General features: G+C 53.2%; 1 protein-coding gene across 3 annotated transcripts in view; it reads left to right on the top strand.

Moving 5' to 3' along the window:
* The window catches only part of NEURL1 (neuralized E3 ubiquitin protein ligase 1), a 78,891-nt gene that overhangs the window by 36,858 nt on the left and 27,000 nt on the right, over positions 1 to 15,033 (top strand). For all 3 annotated transcript variants that reach the window (XM_080687646.1, XM_080687648.1, XM_080687647.1), the window contains exons 2-3: positions 12,350 to 12,591; positions 13,004 to 13,325. In XM_080687646.1, coding sequence (XP_080543772.1) covers positions 12,350 to 12,591; positions 13,004 to 13,325 — 564 coding nt within the window. The remainder of the gene's footprint in view (positions 1 to 12,349; positions 12,592 to 13,003; positions 13,326 to 15,033) is intronic.

The raw sequence follows: 15,033 nt of genomic DNA, 5'->3' as shown, positions 1-15,033 counted from the left end.
GTGACAGCTCCCCACGTTGCCTGACCTCAGTTTTCTAAGTGTGCTCTGCTGGGGAGGTCAGTGATCTTCTGACCCCTGGGGTTTATGTCCATGGTCAGACAGAAAAGACCAGCAAGCAGGTGAAGGGGTGGACGGGAGGAGTGCCCGTTGGCTCCCTGTTCACAGGGCTCCTGCTTGCCCCAACTCCTGTCCCCTCATCCGCCTGGCTCAGGTGCTATGATCTGGGGAGTAACGGGCCGATGTGGCACCAGACCCAGGAGGGGAAGCCTTTGCAGGGACTTTTTTGTCATCATTGGGACACAGGAGCTGGGGTTCCTGTAAAACTGGCTGGTGCCAGGACAGTGAGGGCTGACCTTGGGGAATCCTGCCACACTCCCTGCTAGGCCCTCCTCCCCTCAGACAGGGCATTAGGGGATGGGGCGGCCTTCATCTGCTGAGTCCAGTGGGCACCGAGCAACCAGCAAAGGCCCAGAAGGAAGAAGGAGTGGGCAGCTGTGGCCAGGACTGGTGACCAAGTGGCTTCCCCTCCCAGGCTCTGGACTTTTGAGAGAGTAATTTCTAATTAAAAAGAAAAAGTCAGAGAAGGAGACATGGGAAAAGCAAATCATTGGCTCTCCTAAAAGGAAATGAATTCTGTCCTGGGCCTAGAGGGCTAAGTGACAGATGGAAGGCTCTGCAAGACACATAATCCGGAGCCAGCCAGGGCCAATGCCTGTGGCCGGGGCCCTGGCCTGAGCCTCGGACTGGGCTGACCTGGGCCTGGCCCTGCCTGTCTGTGGGGCGGGGGTGCCTCTCAGCGCCCACTGGCCCAGCGGGGCCTGTTGGCAGAAGGTCTGAGGCAGACTGGCATTTTCCACTGAAGTCAGTCTTGGGCAAGCCCGTGGCCTGAAAAGGACAGAGAGGCCCTCGGAGCGGATTAGGACACAACACACTGTCCTCCAGCTGCCTTGGAGCACAGGCTTCAGAGGGGAGTGAGGACCCCAAGACCTCACCACCACCACCACCCCTGGACGGCACATGGCCGTCAAGAGCTCTTGCACTGGAGTAGATAGCCATGGTACAGTGAAGGCAAGTGTTTTCCCTGAGCCTCAGTTTTCTCATCTGTCAGTGAGGCTGATAGTACCTCCTCAGACGAGTACTGTGAGGACTGCATGACATGATGTAAGGACTTAACATGCGGGAAATCTAAAGGGCTTAGAAAAGCATTCTGAGGCCAGGTCGTGTCCCTTCCTCTTCGCCTGGGGACAGGAGGAGAGCTTGGGTGTGCTGAGAGCTCTAGGAGTCGGGCAGCCAGGCTGGGTGGCCCTTGGCGAGCGCTAATCAAATGTCCCATCTGCTTTGGTCTCCACCCCCTTGCCAGGACCACTGTCCTTAGGCTGGGTCCCTGATAAGCTGGCACTGGCCCCTGCCTTAGCCTGCCATCAACACGAGTAGGAGATAGCAGTAGGGATGTGGAGGGGGGGTGTTTGCCTTTACCCACACTACCCCTGAGCAAAAAAACCCCTGCATGCATGTCCTCACATGTCCTCACCCATGTCCGCGTGTACCCATACCTGTGCACGGGTCATCCCAGTGGCTCTGGTTTCGCTTCCTTCCTTCGGGGAGGTGAGTTGGGGAAAGTGGGAGATGCAGGGGGTTTGTTCCTTCCTGGGGTGCTCTCTGCCTGCAGCCTGCCTGCCGAGGACATGGCGATATAGTTTCTGATTGTGTTTTATGTAAACCTCGGGGGTTTGGGTTTGCTTCAAGCTGAAGATTTTGTTGGGTTACAGTGAGAGGTGAGGGGGAAGTGACCCCATACTGTTCGTGTGTGGGAGGTTGTGGACGGGTCTTGGCGATCTGTGTTTCTAGTGGCTGCAGATTATGTATCTGTGTGTTAGGCCTCTGTATGTGTGTGCCGACGTGATGGGTATTTATCTGTATAATATTTAGGGATAGAGTGTTGTCATGTCTGCATTTCCATGTGCGAGCAGCCACATTTGTGGGACTGTGTGCCTGTGATATGTCCTTATTCTGTAGATGACAGTATTTCTGCATGAGTCTCGTGAGTGAGTGAGAGAGAGAGAGAGAGAGAGAGAGAGAGAGAGAGAGAGAGTGTGTGTGTGTGTGTGTGTGTGTGTGTGTATGGTGGGGCTACTGGTGAGGAGTCAGCTCCTCTGGGACCAGCCTGGCAGGGGCCCCATGGGAGAAATTAATTCCCATTTGGAAAATGGTTTTGGCACTTACATGCTTGATCTCTTTCACTGGCAGATTTCCAGAGCTGCTCCCCCATCGTGAGGGCAGGATGGGCTGGGGTAGGAAGAGCACAGAGGGAGGCAGCTGCAATCCCAGGAGCCCTTCCCCCTCCTCCCCTCTTCTTCCCCATCCCCCTTCCTTCTGTACCCCCTTCAACGCTCCCCTCAGGGTAAGGAAGTGACCCATTGCTGTGGGGTTGGTGTGATGAGTGGATGACACCCACAAATGTACCCAGACATACATGTCACCCTTAGGTTGGTCTCTGGACTAACAGGCTCTAGATGTGGGGGTGCAGGGACCTGGGTGATTGGTTCCCACACTAGCCTGTCACAGAGGCGGCTGCTGTGACCTAGAAGGAAATGGCTGGCAGCTCAGAGAGGAAGCCAGGCCTTGTCCCTTCCGCAGCTGACTCCCCACTTCTCCTTGGTTCCTTAATTCTCAAACAGGCAGCAGGGGAGAGGGCCTCAGATGGATTTATGAGACGTGGGATTAGCACTGAGGGAACCGCCTGTCTCCTGGCAGCAGCTCTGGAGGCTTAAGGGCCAGGCTGAGCCCGGCAGGTGTGTCTGTGACCATATGTACACACGCGCACCACACCCCACGTGTGCTCATGGGCTCCAGGAAGGCAGGGATCAGGCTGATCCATCTCTGTATTATCTTTTTTAAAAATATATTATTTATTTATTTATTTCAGAGAGGGAGAGAGAGAGAAACATCACTGATGAGACTCACTGATCAGCTGCCTCCTGCGTGCCCCACACCGGGTATTGAGTCTGCAACCCGGGCATGTGCCCTGACCAGGAATTGAATTATGACCTCCGGGTTCGAAGGTTGACGCTCAACCACTGAGCCACGCCGGCTGGGCCATCTCTATATTATCTTAACCCAGCCAGTGCCTGGCCCACCGTGGGCACCGGCAGCTGCTTGGTCAATGTGTCAGGGGGCAGAGTGTGGGGTACAGGCCCTGGGCCTCTGGACCACATGGCAGTGGGAGCTGCAGGTGTCCAGGGGAGGCAGATGAGATGGAGCCATCAGGGACACTTCAGAAGATGAGACCCGAGACCAGGCAAGGTTGGAGAGGAAGAGGAAGGTGAGTTGGTGTTCTTGGTGAGAGCTGGAATCCCATTCCTCTCTTACTGGCCATGTGACTTTGGGTCAGTTTCTTTGTCTGATCCACATTGGGGATGATAAGGTTTACCCCACAGGGTTGTAGAAAGGATTAAGTGAGCTAATACGCACGGGGGCAGGACACCGGGTGCACAGCAACCACTCATTCAGGAAATGGATGTGCTTTTGTGAATTTCCACGGAGGCTTCTCCAGGCTTGTGTGTGCTTGCGAGTGTGGACACCACACATGCCTGGCTGCCTCCAAGGACCAAGATCGCATCTTCTGCCTCTCTAGCCCTGGGGGGGGGGGGGGGGGGGGCCGGACAGAAGGCTCCCTGGGTGCTTGTGTCTGCCATTAGGCACACACACTGGCTATGTGTGTATGCACGTGTGTACACATGAGCGAGTGTGGATTTGTGTAAGGGGAACTAAGGAAGATGTCTGTGTGGTGTGTGGATTTATGTGACTGAGCTGTGCTCCCTCTCATTCTCTCCGGCTGGCCTGGGGGCTTTGGGGAGGAGCTGGGAAGACTGGGACAAGGAGCTGAACCCGGAATAGATCTCAACTAGAATCCTCTTCTGGAATCTTAGGGTGGATGGGAGAGTGGGAGGAGGAGGGTTGGTTCCCTCCTAGCAACTAGGGTATTGGGAGGCACATCTGTACGCACATCTGGCTGCTGGAAATGTCAGAGATTGGGATGTCGCAGAGTGAGTGAGAGCAGGAGGCTCAGTGTGGAGATTAACTTGGCTATGAGGGTAATGATCCTGCCCACTCCCTGCTGCTCTCCTTCACCCACCTTGTCATCATGAATTTATTTAGTTTTCCAGGGAACGGCAGGACCTGCTGTAACATAGCCGGGCATCTGGGAGAGACATAGAGGTGTTTAGATGGCCCCTACCCCTAAACAGAGGTATATGCATGAAGGCTCAGAGGTCATGCAGCAACTGACTAGGGCAGTGGTCATGGAGGGGGAGGGCATTGAACATGCTGGCCAGCTAGCGGGGCCCAGGAAGGACACCTTGCAGTGATACAGACATGAGTTCAGAGCCAGCCCCCACTGTCTAGCTGTGCGACCCTGGGCAGGTTATTATCTTTCAGAGCCTGTTTTCTTCCTTTTCTTTTTTTAAAATATATTTTTATTGATTTCAGAGAGGAAGGGAGAGGGAGAGATTGAAACATCAATGATGAAAGAGTATTACCGATCAGCTAGCTGCCTCCTGCACACCCCCTACTGGGTTTCGAGCCCGCAACCCAAGCATGTGCCCTTGACCGGAATCAAACCCGGGACTTTTCAGTCCACAGTCCAATGTCAGAGCCTGTTTTCTTATCTATAAAATGGGACTAATGGATGCTGTATTGCTTCATAATATATCTATTGCTGCATAACAAATCACCCCAAAAGTTAGTGGCTTAAAGTAACATTTAATTATCTCATATCTCCTAAGGTCAGGAATCTGACACAGTTTAGGTAGGTGCCTGCATCTTCCTGTCTTGTCAGGTTGCAGTCACATTGTTGGCCCGGCCTGTGATCTCATCCGAAGGCTTGCCTGGAGGGCGTCCATAGCCAAGCTTACTCACGTAGCTACTGGCAGTCCTCAGTCCTTCCTCATGTGGGTTTCTTCTCAGGGCTACCTTACTATGTGGCAACTCGTTTCCCCAGGGGGAGCAACCCTGCAGAGGCAAGAGAGAGTAACCAAGATGGAGACCGAAGGCATTTTATAACCCAGGCTTAGGAGCGATGCCCGTGACTTCAGCTGTATTCAGTTTGTTAGAAGCTGGTTGCTAGATCCACTTCAAACTCAAGGGGAGGGGATTACAAAAGGAAGGGCATGACTGCCAGGTGGTGAATGTGGGGATCCTTGGGGCTGTCTTCGAGGCTGCCTCCCACAGATACCTGCCTTTCAGGGCCTGGGAGGGCGAGGCAAGGTTGTACATGACAGGCATCTGGTACAGCATCTGATATGCAAGAAAAAACCCAACCCTCATAGCCTTCCTTTTCCCCACAGGCAAGTGGGGAGCTATGGAAGGTTCCTGAGCAGGCAGGGCTGGCGCCAGGCATGTAGAGTGGGGGTCTTGGTGCTAAGCAGCGAAGGAAGCTGTCCTGTAGTCCTCTCTTTAATTTCTCCACAGGACACCAGGAAGGGAGAGGTACAAAGTGAGTGCTCCTTGGACATTTGTCAGTTGATCAGTAGATTGAAGAATTGGAATTCACTCAGTGGCAATTCACTCAGCAGCTTTCATTGAGCACCTGCTATGAGTGTGCTTTTAGCCTGACACTGGGGAAACAGCAGGGAAAAGACAATGGTTTCACCTTAGCTGGTTGCTCAGTGGATAGAGCGTCAGCCCACAGACTGAAGGGTCACGGGTCCAATTCCAGTCAAAGGCATGTAACAGGGCACGTACCTCAGCTGCAGGCTCCATTCCTGGCTCAGGGCACGTGTGGGAGGCAACCAATCGATGCGTCCCTCTCACATCTATGTTTCTTTCTCTGTGTCGGTCCCCTTCCCTCCCACTCCCTAAAAATCAATGGAAAAGTATCGTTGGGAGAGGATTAGCAAAAAAATAAAAATAAAAAGACAATGGCCTCTGTCCTCGGGAGGCTCACAGTCCACTAGGGAGACACACAAAGGACCCCAAAGGCTTTTCTAGCCAGCAAGCCGCACTGAAGGTGATCTGAGTGGCTCTTTCTCAGCTGTCCCAAGGATGGCAGGTAGCCGGAACCATTCTGGGCTGGAGAAGACAAGTCAGTGCATTGCATTCAGAGGATGCCTCGGGACATTTGGGCTCAGTCCTGTGGAGGAGTCAGAGTTGAGAAAGGTTGCTGAGATGCTAGATGCTTTGTTAGGGGTGTGTGAAGTCCCTGGAGGTCCATACAGGGTCCCTAACCTAGCCTGGGGTCAGAGAGACTTCTGGGAGGAAGTGGGGCTTACCATCAAGGCCTGAAGGATGGGAGAGAGAATATATGGGTGAGGAGGAGAAAGGAAAAGTTCCCAGCAGAGAAGTGGGCTTGGGCCAAGCCTAGAAGCAAGAAACAGGTGAAGGAAGTGGGTCCCTTGAAGGAACCCAGAGAAGTTCAGATCTGCCCAGTTTCACAATCCTTTCTCTTTCCCAAGGCCTCGCCCCACCTGCTCTCCCACCCTTACACTGTCTCCCAAAGTCTTTCCATATAAGCTAGTCCCAGTCAGGACCACCTGCCAGCCTGGAATGAGGACATTTGGGATAAGATGAAACAGAAGTGCCTGGACAGAAGTGAGCTGATCATTTCCTCTGGTGGTAGTTGTTGCTTTTATATATATAAAAAATAAGACCTTATGTTGGCATCAGGTGTTAAAGTCTGTAAAATTCTTTTGCATCTGTGAACTCACTGGGTCCTCACAACAACTTGGAGAAGTGGGCAGGGCAGCTATGATGACCCCATTTTACAGAGAAAGACATCAGGTCCAGAGAGGTAAAGTGACTTGCCCAAAGTCACACAGCAAGTCTGTGGCATGGCCAGGGTTGCTCTGTCCCACTGTCCAGAGAGTGAGACAAGCCTCTCTCATAAGGGATGCAGATGGTCATGCCAGCACCGGAATTCAGGGCCATGGGTTCAGAACAAGGCGATCCTGAACGCAGGGGGATTCAGCTGGGGCTTGAAGGATGGGTTGGATTTGGAGAGGCGGGGCAGGGAAAAGATACGTGGGATAGGGGAACGGCTTGAGCAAAGGTGTGGAGGTGGGAGAGCACAGATGAAAGTCAACAGCAATAATAATCATTATATAGTAGTTGTAATTAATAACTATTATTATATATAACTATTATTATTATAGCAGCCACTTACTGGGGTTCATTTTACATACATCATCTCATTTAATCTTCACAAAAATCCCATGAAGAAGGTCTGCTGTGACCCCCATTTTACAGATGAGAAAAGTGAGGCTCTCGGAGATCTCACCGTTAGTGACAGAGCTTCTGGGTGTGGAGGCAGCAGGTTCAGGTTCCAATCTGGGCTCTTTACTTTGGCTGGGTGACCATCGTAACGTCTCTTCTGAGGACCTGTGTCGAGTGGCATTGGGGCGGATGAAGACATTGCCTGTTAAGCCATTAGTATTGGTCATAGAGTTTGGTCATAGCCATTAGTATTGCTCCCTCCCTGTTTCTCCTTGGTAGTCCAGCTTAGCCTGTCCAGGGTTCTGCGGGGATGGTTCTGGGGCAGAGATGGCAGGGGCAGTGGGGAGGACACTCTGGAGGCTACACTGTGTCTGGGCATCTCCCCTGGGTCCCTACTGAGAGGCAGGAATGAGGCCTTGAGCTGGTTGAGGGTCACCTGGAGGGCTGACTCGGCTTGTATGTGGCAGCTCATAAATGCCCAGGAGGAATGGGCTGTGGGGGGGATTTTTCGTTGTGTCAGCAGCAGCCTCGCCTGTGGGGGGTGCCTCCACGGTGGATCCCTAGAAGCTTGTAAACCTGTCAGTGAGGTGGGGCTTGATGGGAGCTCTGCTGGCAACACTGGGCTCCACCCAGGACCAGTGGCCCCCAGGAGAGCAGTTGCCTAGCACACAGGCCCAGGCTGCTCCCTCTGCTGGGACTGGCCAGTACTTCTCCAGCAGCCTTTCCCCTCTCTGCCTGCCATCTTGGACTTGGGAAAATGAGCACTAGCACTAGATGCTGAGTATGGTAAAGGACTCTGGCCATGGCATTGGAAGACCAGGGTGCAAGTCTCAGCTCTTCCACTTAATTGCTCTGTGACCTCAAACAACTTGGTCAACCAGTCTGAATTGCAACTCACTCATCCATAGAATAGGGACCTGAGGGGTCATAGTGTATGTCTCAGTGCAGGGAGGGCACCTATTTGGGTGGTATAGGAAAGAAGCCCTGCCCCTAGCTGGTCCTTGGCATCGAGCTGTTCTCAAGGTTAATTCTCATTTTGTTTTATCTCCTTCCTCCCCCCAGATCATGCCAGCTGAGATGGAGAGAGATGGGGGACAGAACAGAAACAGGGGATTGGGAGGTGGTGATCCCCGGGTCAGGGCTGCCATGTTGCACATCTGTGAGGGCTCCATTCCTGTCGTAATCCATGAGAATGGTGCCCCCTGGAGGTGTGCAGGGCAGCACTTACGTTTCTACACATGGTGGAGTTGGCTCTTGTTCAAGGAGAAATTGCTGCCATTATTATTAGATGGGTTTGGAGGCAGGTCCATGTGTGATGGGCATGTGTTTTATGTGCAGTGTTCTGTATGTCCATGTGTACATGAGTCCAGGCATGTGTGCACAGTACAGACAGAAAGGTGAGATTTCTGGTCTAAGGGATAAGGGAAAAGATACGTTTCTCTCCCTTCTCTGTCTTCTAGGGTCTGGATTACCTTCATGCCTTCATGCGCTCACAGGTGTGTGTGTGCACTCATGAGCGTGCATTTGAGACCACAGGTCTGGGTGCACATTGTGCCTCCAGGGACCAGGGCTCCCCTGTCCCTTCTCCACCTGTTCTGCTGTCAGCCAGGGAGGCTGGGCTCTGGCCCACCCCACATTCTCCCTGTGGAAGGGAGGCCTGGGAATGATCCTTCCAGGGCCTGGGTCTCTGGACCTGTGTGTCTCCACTATATTTGCTCAGCACCAGTGATTTCTATACCTTTATTGAGGGCCCCAGGACCCCAAGTGGGATGGGTGGGAAGAAGAGGAAGCATTTTGAAGGGATCTGAGGGTCTGCAATTGCTCCATGGGTTATATACGCATTTTTTGAAACTGGCTTATTTTACTCAGCATAATTATTTTGAAATTTATCCATGTTGCTGTCCATAGTTCATTCCATTTTTACTGCTGAGTAGTATTCCATTGTATAGATGTACCACAATTTGCTATCCATTCACCCAGCAGGTATTTTTTTCCTTTATGCTTTCATTTCTGTATATGTATATATTCCTAAACAATGCGTAATGTTACCTTTTACCAGAGGTATTTTTTAAAATCAAGAGTCAAGCTGGCCCAGCCGGTGTGGCTCAGTGGTTGAGTGTTGACCTATGCTCCAGGAGGTCACCAGTTCGATTCCCAGTCAGGGCACATGCCTAGGTTGTGGGCTCTTCCCAGCGGGGGTTGTGCAGGAAGCAGCTGATCGATGTTGATGTTTCTCTCTCATCGATGTTTCTATCTTCTCTCTCCCTCTCCTTTCCCCTCTCTCTAAAAGCCAATAGAAACATTTTTAAAAAGAGTCAAGTTGTGCCTGAGGCTGGTATATGCCCAATGAGTACCACTTCCCGGCAGAGCACCTGTAGCCAGTGCCACCCTCCCTTTGCCCTTCACCCCAACTGCCCCCTTCCCTGGAATGATCTCCCCTGCTCTGTACTGTCCAGGGGCCACTTAGCCTCTTCCAGGTAGCCTTCCCAGACTGTCTGGGTCTCCTCCGAGCAATTCCAGCCCTCACCCCTTGATGGCTTTCAAAGTCCTTGAGCACTGCCTGACAATTCCAGTCTAGTCTCCTTGGTAAAAGCAAGGCAGCTCCTTGTGCCACCCTTACCTCATGGGCCTGGCCTTCAGGACGCTGCTACCAGGGAGGCCTGGAGGCTGACTCATAGGGTGTCCAGTTGGCCCAGGACAGTGGGCACTGTGTCTGGGCCCTCTGGGAAGGAGGAAGCAAAAATGCAAAGGGATGCAAAAACGGCCTGGAGTGCAGTCTGGGAGCCCTCTCTCTTCCCTCCCTGTCTTCCTCTCCTTCCTGGTAACCTCTCCTTCCCTTTAGGGAGCGGCAGGCTTTCTGGGCAGGCCTGATGCTGACCAAGCTTTCTGCATTTTTAAATGCCTGCCTCGGAGGGACTGAAAAACATCCTAGGCCTCTGTCATATTTTGTGGCTTTCTACTTCCCCGCCTCCATCTCCCCCTCCTCCATGTCTCTCCTCAAGGTGATGGGGTAGGAGGGAGCTGCCCTTCCTGATGGGTGGTGCACAGATCTTGGGGAAGAAATGAACATCCTCCCACCCCCAAGACTGTGCATTAATAATGTCAGTGCGGCTGATACATGTCTTAGAGCCACAGGGTAGAGGCCACCCATTGTGCCAGAGAGGGGAAGTGACTTCCCATTGTCACGCGACCAGTAGTCACAGACCAGTCATCTGACACCTTGTCCTATGTTCTTTCCTCTCTCTGCCTTGTCTCCTGTTTATGAAGCGCCTCACATGTTTATAAAGCACTTCACATGGTGGTAAAGCACCTTTCCTGGACCAAGTCCTGTCCCATATTCGATCCCACTTTGGGCTGTGGTGGAGCTGTCTGTAGAAGAAAGAGCTGTACCTCCCTGGCCAGGGGTTCTTGAGGCAGACCTGAGTTCCTTTAGGAAGTCTGGGTGAAGTAGGAAGGCAGCCTGGGGTGGAGGAAGGCAGCCTGGGGTGGAGGGAAGTGGTCCCAAAAGAAGGAAGAGATGGGTATGGTCCTGGGGCTGCAAAGCTTGCCCCACCCACCTTCCTGGTCTCCAATGGCAGCCCATGGTCACCTGTTCACTATAGCCTAGCCATGTCGGTCCAGCTCCATTGCCTTCTCCTTCTCCTCCCCTCTTCCTCTCCTCCAGGATGTCTCTCTGAGAAGTGACCTGCCTGTGTGTCCTTTTGGCACATATCACTGCCTACCATTTGTATTGTGATTTCTGTCCATGTCTTATCTCCCTTCCTGGGATGTTGGCTTCTTGAGGAGAGGATCCTTCGGTGTTTCATGCCTATATCTCCAGTGCCTCGGACAGGGCTCAGTGTTCAGCAGATACATAGTGAATATTTGTTGGAAAAAATAAGTATTGGTGGTAATGAGTGACTGTATGGTGGTGGATGTTGGTAGTAAATGCTGCTTTGTCATAAAGGTTGATGGTAGACGATAGATGGTGAGAAATACTAGGGAGAAACAGTAGATGGTAGTTTTTCTTGGTCATGATGATGGTGGTGGGAGATGATGGGTGAAGGATGAGGGTAGATGATGGTGGTGGGAGGTGATGGGTGAAGGATGAGGGTAGATGGTCGTGGTGGGAGGTGATGGGTGAAGGATGAGGGTAGATGATGGTGGTGGATGGTGATGGGAGGTGATGAGTGAAGGATGAGGGTAGATGATGGTGGTGGGAGGTGATGGGTGAAGGATGAAGGTAGATGATGGTGGTGGGAGGTTGATGGGTGAAGGATGAGGGTAGATGATGGTGGTGGGAGGTGATGGGAGGTGATGGGTGAAGGATGAGGGTAGATGATGGTGGTGGGAGGTGATGGGTGAAGGATGAGGGTAGATGATGGTGGTGGGAGGTGATGGGTGAAGGATGAGGGTAGATGATGGTGGTGGGAGGTGATGGGAGGTGATGGGTGAAGGATGAGGGTAGATGATGGTGGTGGGAGGTGATGGGTGAAGGATGAGGGTAGATGATGGTGGTGGGAGGTGATGGGTGAAGGATGAGGGTAGATGATGGTGGTGGGAGGTGATGGGTGAAGGATAAAGGTAGGTGGTAGTGGGAGGCGATGGGTGAAGGATGAAGGTAGATGATGGTGGTGGAAGGTGATGGGTGAAGGATGAGGGTAGGTGGTGGTGGGAGGCGATGGGTGAAGGATGAGGGTAGATGATGGTGGTGGGAGGTGACGGGTGAAGGATGAGGGTAGATGGTGGTAGGAGGTGTTGGGTGAAGGATGAGGGTAGATGATGGTGGTGGGAGGTGATGGGTGAAGGATGAGGGTAGATGATGGTGATGGGAGGTGATGGGTGAAGGATGAGGGTAGGTGGTGGTGGGAGGCGATGGGTGAAGGATGAAGGTAGATGATGGTGGTGGGAGGTGACGGGTGAAGGATGAGGGTAGATGATGGTGGATAATAAATGGTGGTAGATGGTGAAGTGGGAAATAGCAGTAGATGGGAGCAGGAGAAGGATGGTGGCAAATGGTGGCAGAGGTGGTGGATTGCCCTGATGGTAGAAATACTGGGCAGTGGGTGACTTCCTACCCATCTGCCCTTCCCTAGGGGACCCTAGTCTAGCTCTTGGATCGCCAAGTTCTCTGATACCGTGGCTTTTATTTTTTTTGCAGACTCCATCGGGGGTCCCTTCCCTGTCACCTCTCACCGATGCCACCACAAGCAGAAGCACTGTCCGCCGGTGCTGCCCGGCGGGGTGCTCCTGGCCACGCCGCTGCTTTTCCACCCACACACCAAGGGCTCCCAGATCCTCATGGACCTCAGCCACAAGGCCGTCAAGAGGCAGGCCAGCTTCTGCAACGCCATCACCTTCAGTAACCGTCCGGTCCTCATCTATGAGCAAGTCAGGCTGAAGGTGGGGCTTCCCTCCCCGCTCTCTGTCACTGCTTCCCCCTGGGCCTGTGAGCTTTATTTCCACCCCTCCTCCCCATCACTGCCTTCTATTATGGCCATTACTACACCCTGTACCTTCTCTTTCCTCTCTGCTGCCACTGTTGCTCTTCCTTGTCCCTCCTCTTTCTGTTCCCTCATCTGTACTTCTTTCTCAACCTTCCCCGCATGGCAAAGAATGGGAGCAGGGAGTGGCCATGGGGGCCACTAGCTCCTGGGGAGGGAAAGGAGCCCAAATGGTGGGCAAGCTGGGCAGGGCGACTCTCCATGGGGGTGGTCTGCAGAGAGGGGCAACTCCCTTCCTCGTGGGCTCGCTGAAGTGGGGGAGAGGCTGGGCTGGGCTGCGGGCTGTCTGAGGCCACCCCCCTGCCGTCCAGATCACCAAGAAGCAGTGCTGCTGGAGTGGGGCGCTGCGTCTGGGCTTCACGAGCAAGGACCCCTCCCGCATCCACCCTGACTCGCTGCCCAAGTACGCCTGCCCCGACCTGGTCTCCCAGAGCGGCTTCTGGGCCAAGGCGCTGCCCGAGGAATTTGCCAACGAGGGCAACATCATCGCCTTCTGGGTGGACAAGAAGGGCCGTGTGTTTTACCGCATCAACGACTCGGCTGCCATGCTCTTCCTCAATGGGGTCCGCACGGCAGACCCACTCTGGGCCCTGGTGGACGTCTACGGCCTCACGCGGGGTGTCCAGCTGCTTGGTGAGTGTCTGCTCTCTTTGGCCCCTTAGGCGCAGGGCACACCTCCAGGAGCTGTGATGTGAAGGGGAGCTAAGACTCTTCTGGCTGCTCCCGTGTCCCTGGTCCAGGATTCCTCTCGCCTCGCTATACTAGCACACACAGACCCCGGGTACAAATCAGCCCACTCATCGCCTCTCCAGAAGGAGCCTGCATGAGCTTCAGCTGTCTCATCTGTAAAATGGGTTGATGGGAAGATTGAATTCAGTTCAAGAGGCTGTGAGTCAAGTGCCCGGCACAGTCCTGGGTACCAAGTCCTGGGTACCAAGTCAGTGCTCAGCCAACACCTGGTCTTCCCATCTCCCATCCCTGCAGAGCAAAATGTCATGGTGGTTGAACAACTTTTTGTCTTTTTTTCCTTCTTGACTTCAGAGCCTGGAAGCAGTAAAGCTGCTGTTTTCAAAACACCTTTATTTAAGTAGAAAAGACAGGTGGTGGGGGAGAATGTGAATGTAAAAACAGAGAAGCAAGCAATCATCAGAAGCCTTTGTTTGTTGAATTCCCAAAACAAGGAGGCTGTTTTTTTAATGAATAGTTTGGGAACTTTCTGGTTTTCAGCTCAATAAAAGTGTTTCTGCATTCACATGGAGGGAGGGATGGTCTCAGCCCGGCTGCCCAAGGCAGATCGGCTGCCCAAGGCACATGTGCCTTCCGTTCCTTCTGTGAAATGGTGAGCTGCCAGACTCCTACCCGCCAGCGACAGAGGCTAGAGTCAGACATACCCGGTTGGACCCTGGCCTCGCCCTATTAGTATAGCTAGTGCTTCGAGACCTCAGTTTTCTCATCCCTGACGTGGGGGTAGTAGTAACTGTTTCAGCGTTCTTTGGAAGGCTCAGAGAGCTGTGATGGGAAGCAGCTGACAGTGTCGTCATCCAATGACTGTCGGGCACCTCCACGCACCGTGGGCAGTACTTAATGAACACCCTCCTGCCGCTGTGGTGTCCTCGGGGCCCCACACTTCAAGGCACTGGGGTCCCAGAGCTTGCGTTTGTGCTCTACCCTGGACACTTCAGTTTGAGCCTCAGTCTTCTCATGTGTAAAGTGGTTGGGAAGACTGTGCCTTAGCCCAGGGCCTGGCCACATGGTGGGAGACAGAAGAATGTCTCAGGTTTTGAGAAAGTCACAGTCTTGTTGGGGGAAAGGAGGGGAAAGGAAGAGGGGACAGCATGCTGGCTTTTCCCTAAGCAAAGAATGCCCTTCTTCACAGTCCCCAAAGATCAAAATCCCATTTGGGCCTCAAGGCCCAGCTTGTAAGCCACCTCCTCCCTGAAGCCTCCCTGGTGGGATTCTCTTCTCCGTTCCTTGTGTCCCACCGCTTGGCACCTGCACTTCTCTAAGTGCTGAGGCATCGGCTGAGCCTGGGTCCATCCATACATTTATTCCCAAACAAGACGGGGAGGGCTATGAGGGAGGAACCCGTGTCTCAACCAGCCAGCTTCCTCTCCAGAGAGGAATCTTGTGCCAGTGGGTGGAGAATGCTGGGGAGTATTTACAGGGTGGGTAGGGGAGAGGACTGGGATGGATGGATGACTTGTTAGATGGAGGTAAGGGTGTGGGGCATGCTGAGGTAGACCCAGCGTGCTCACAGCCCCAGACTCACTGGAAATCAGGCAAGACAAAGCAAAGACTCCAGACACCATCAGGGCATAATCTAAAAGAACACAGTACATCG

The sequence above is a fragment of the Plecotus auritus genome (genome assembly GCF_963455305.1).
Source record: "Plecotus auritus genome assembly, chromosome: 9".
Taxonomy (NCBI): domain Eukaryota; kingdom Metazoa; phylum Chordata; class Mammalia; order Chiroptera; family Vespertilionidae; genus Plecotus; species Plecotus auritus.
Note: the sequence above shows the minus strand (reverse complement) of the source record. Positions and strands in the feature narration are given on the sequence as shown.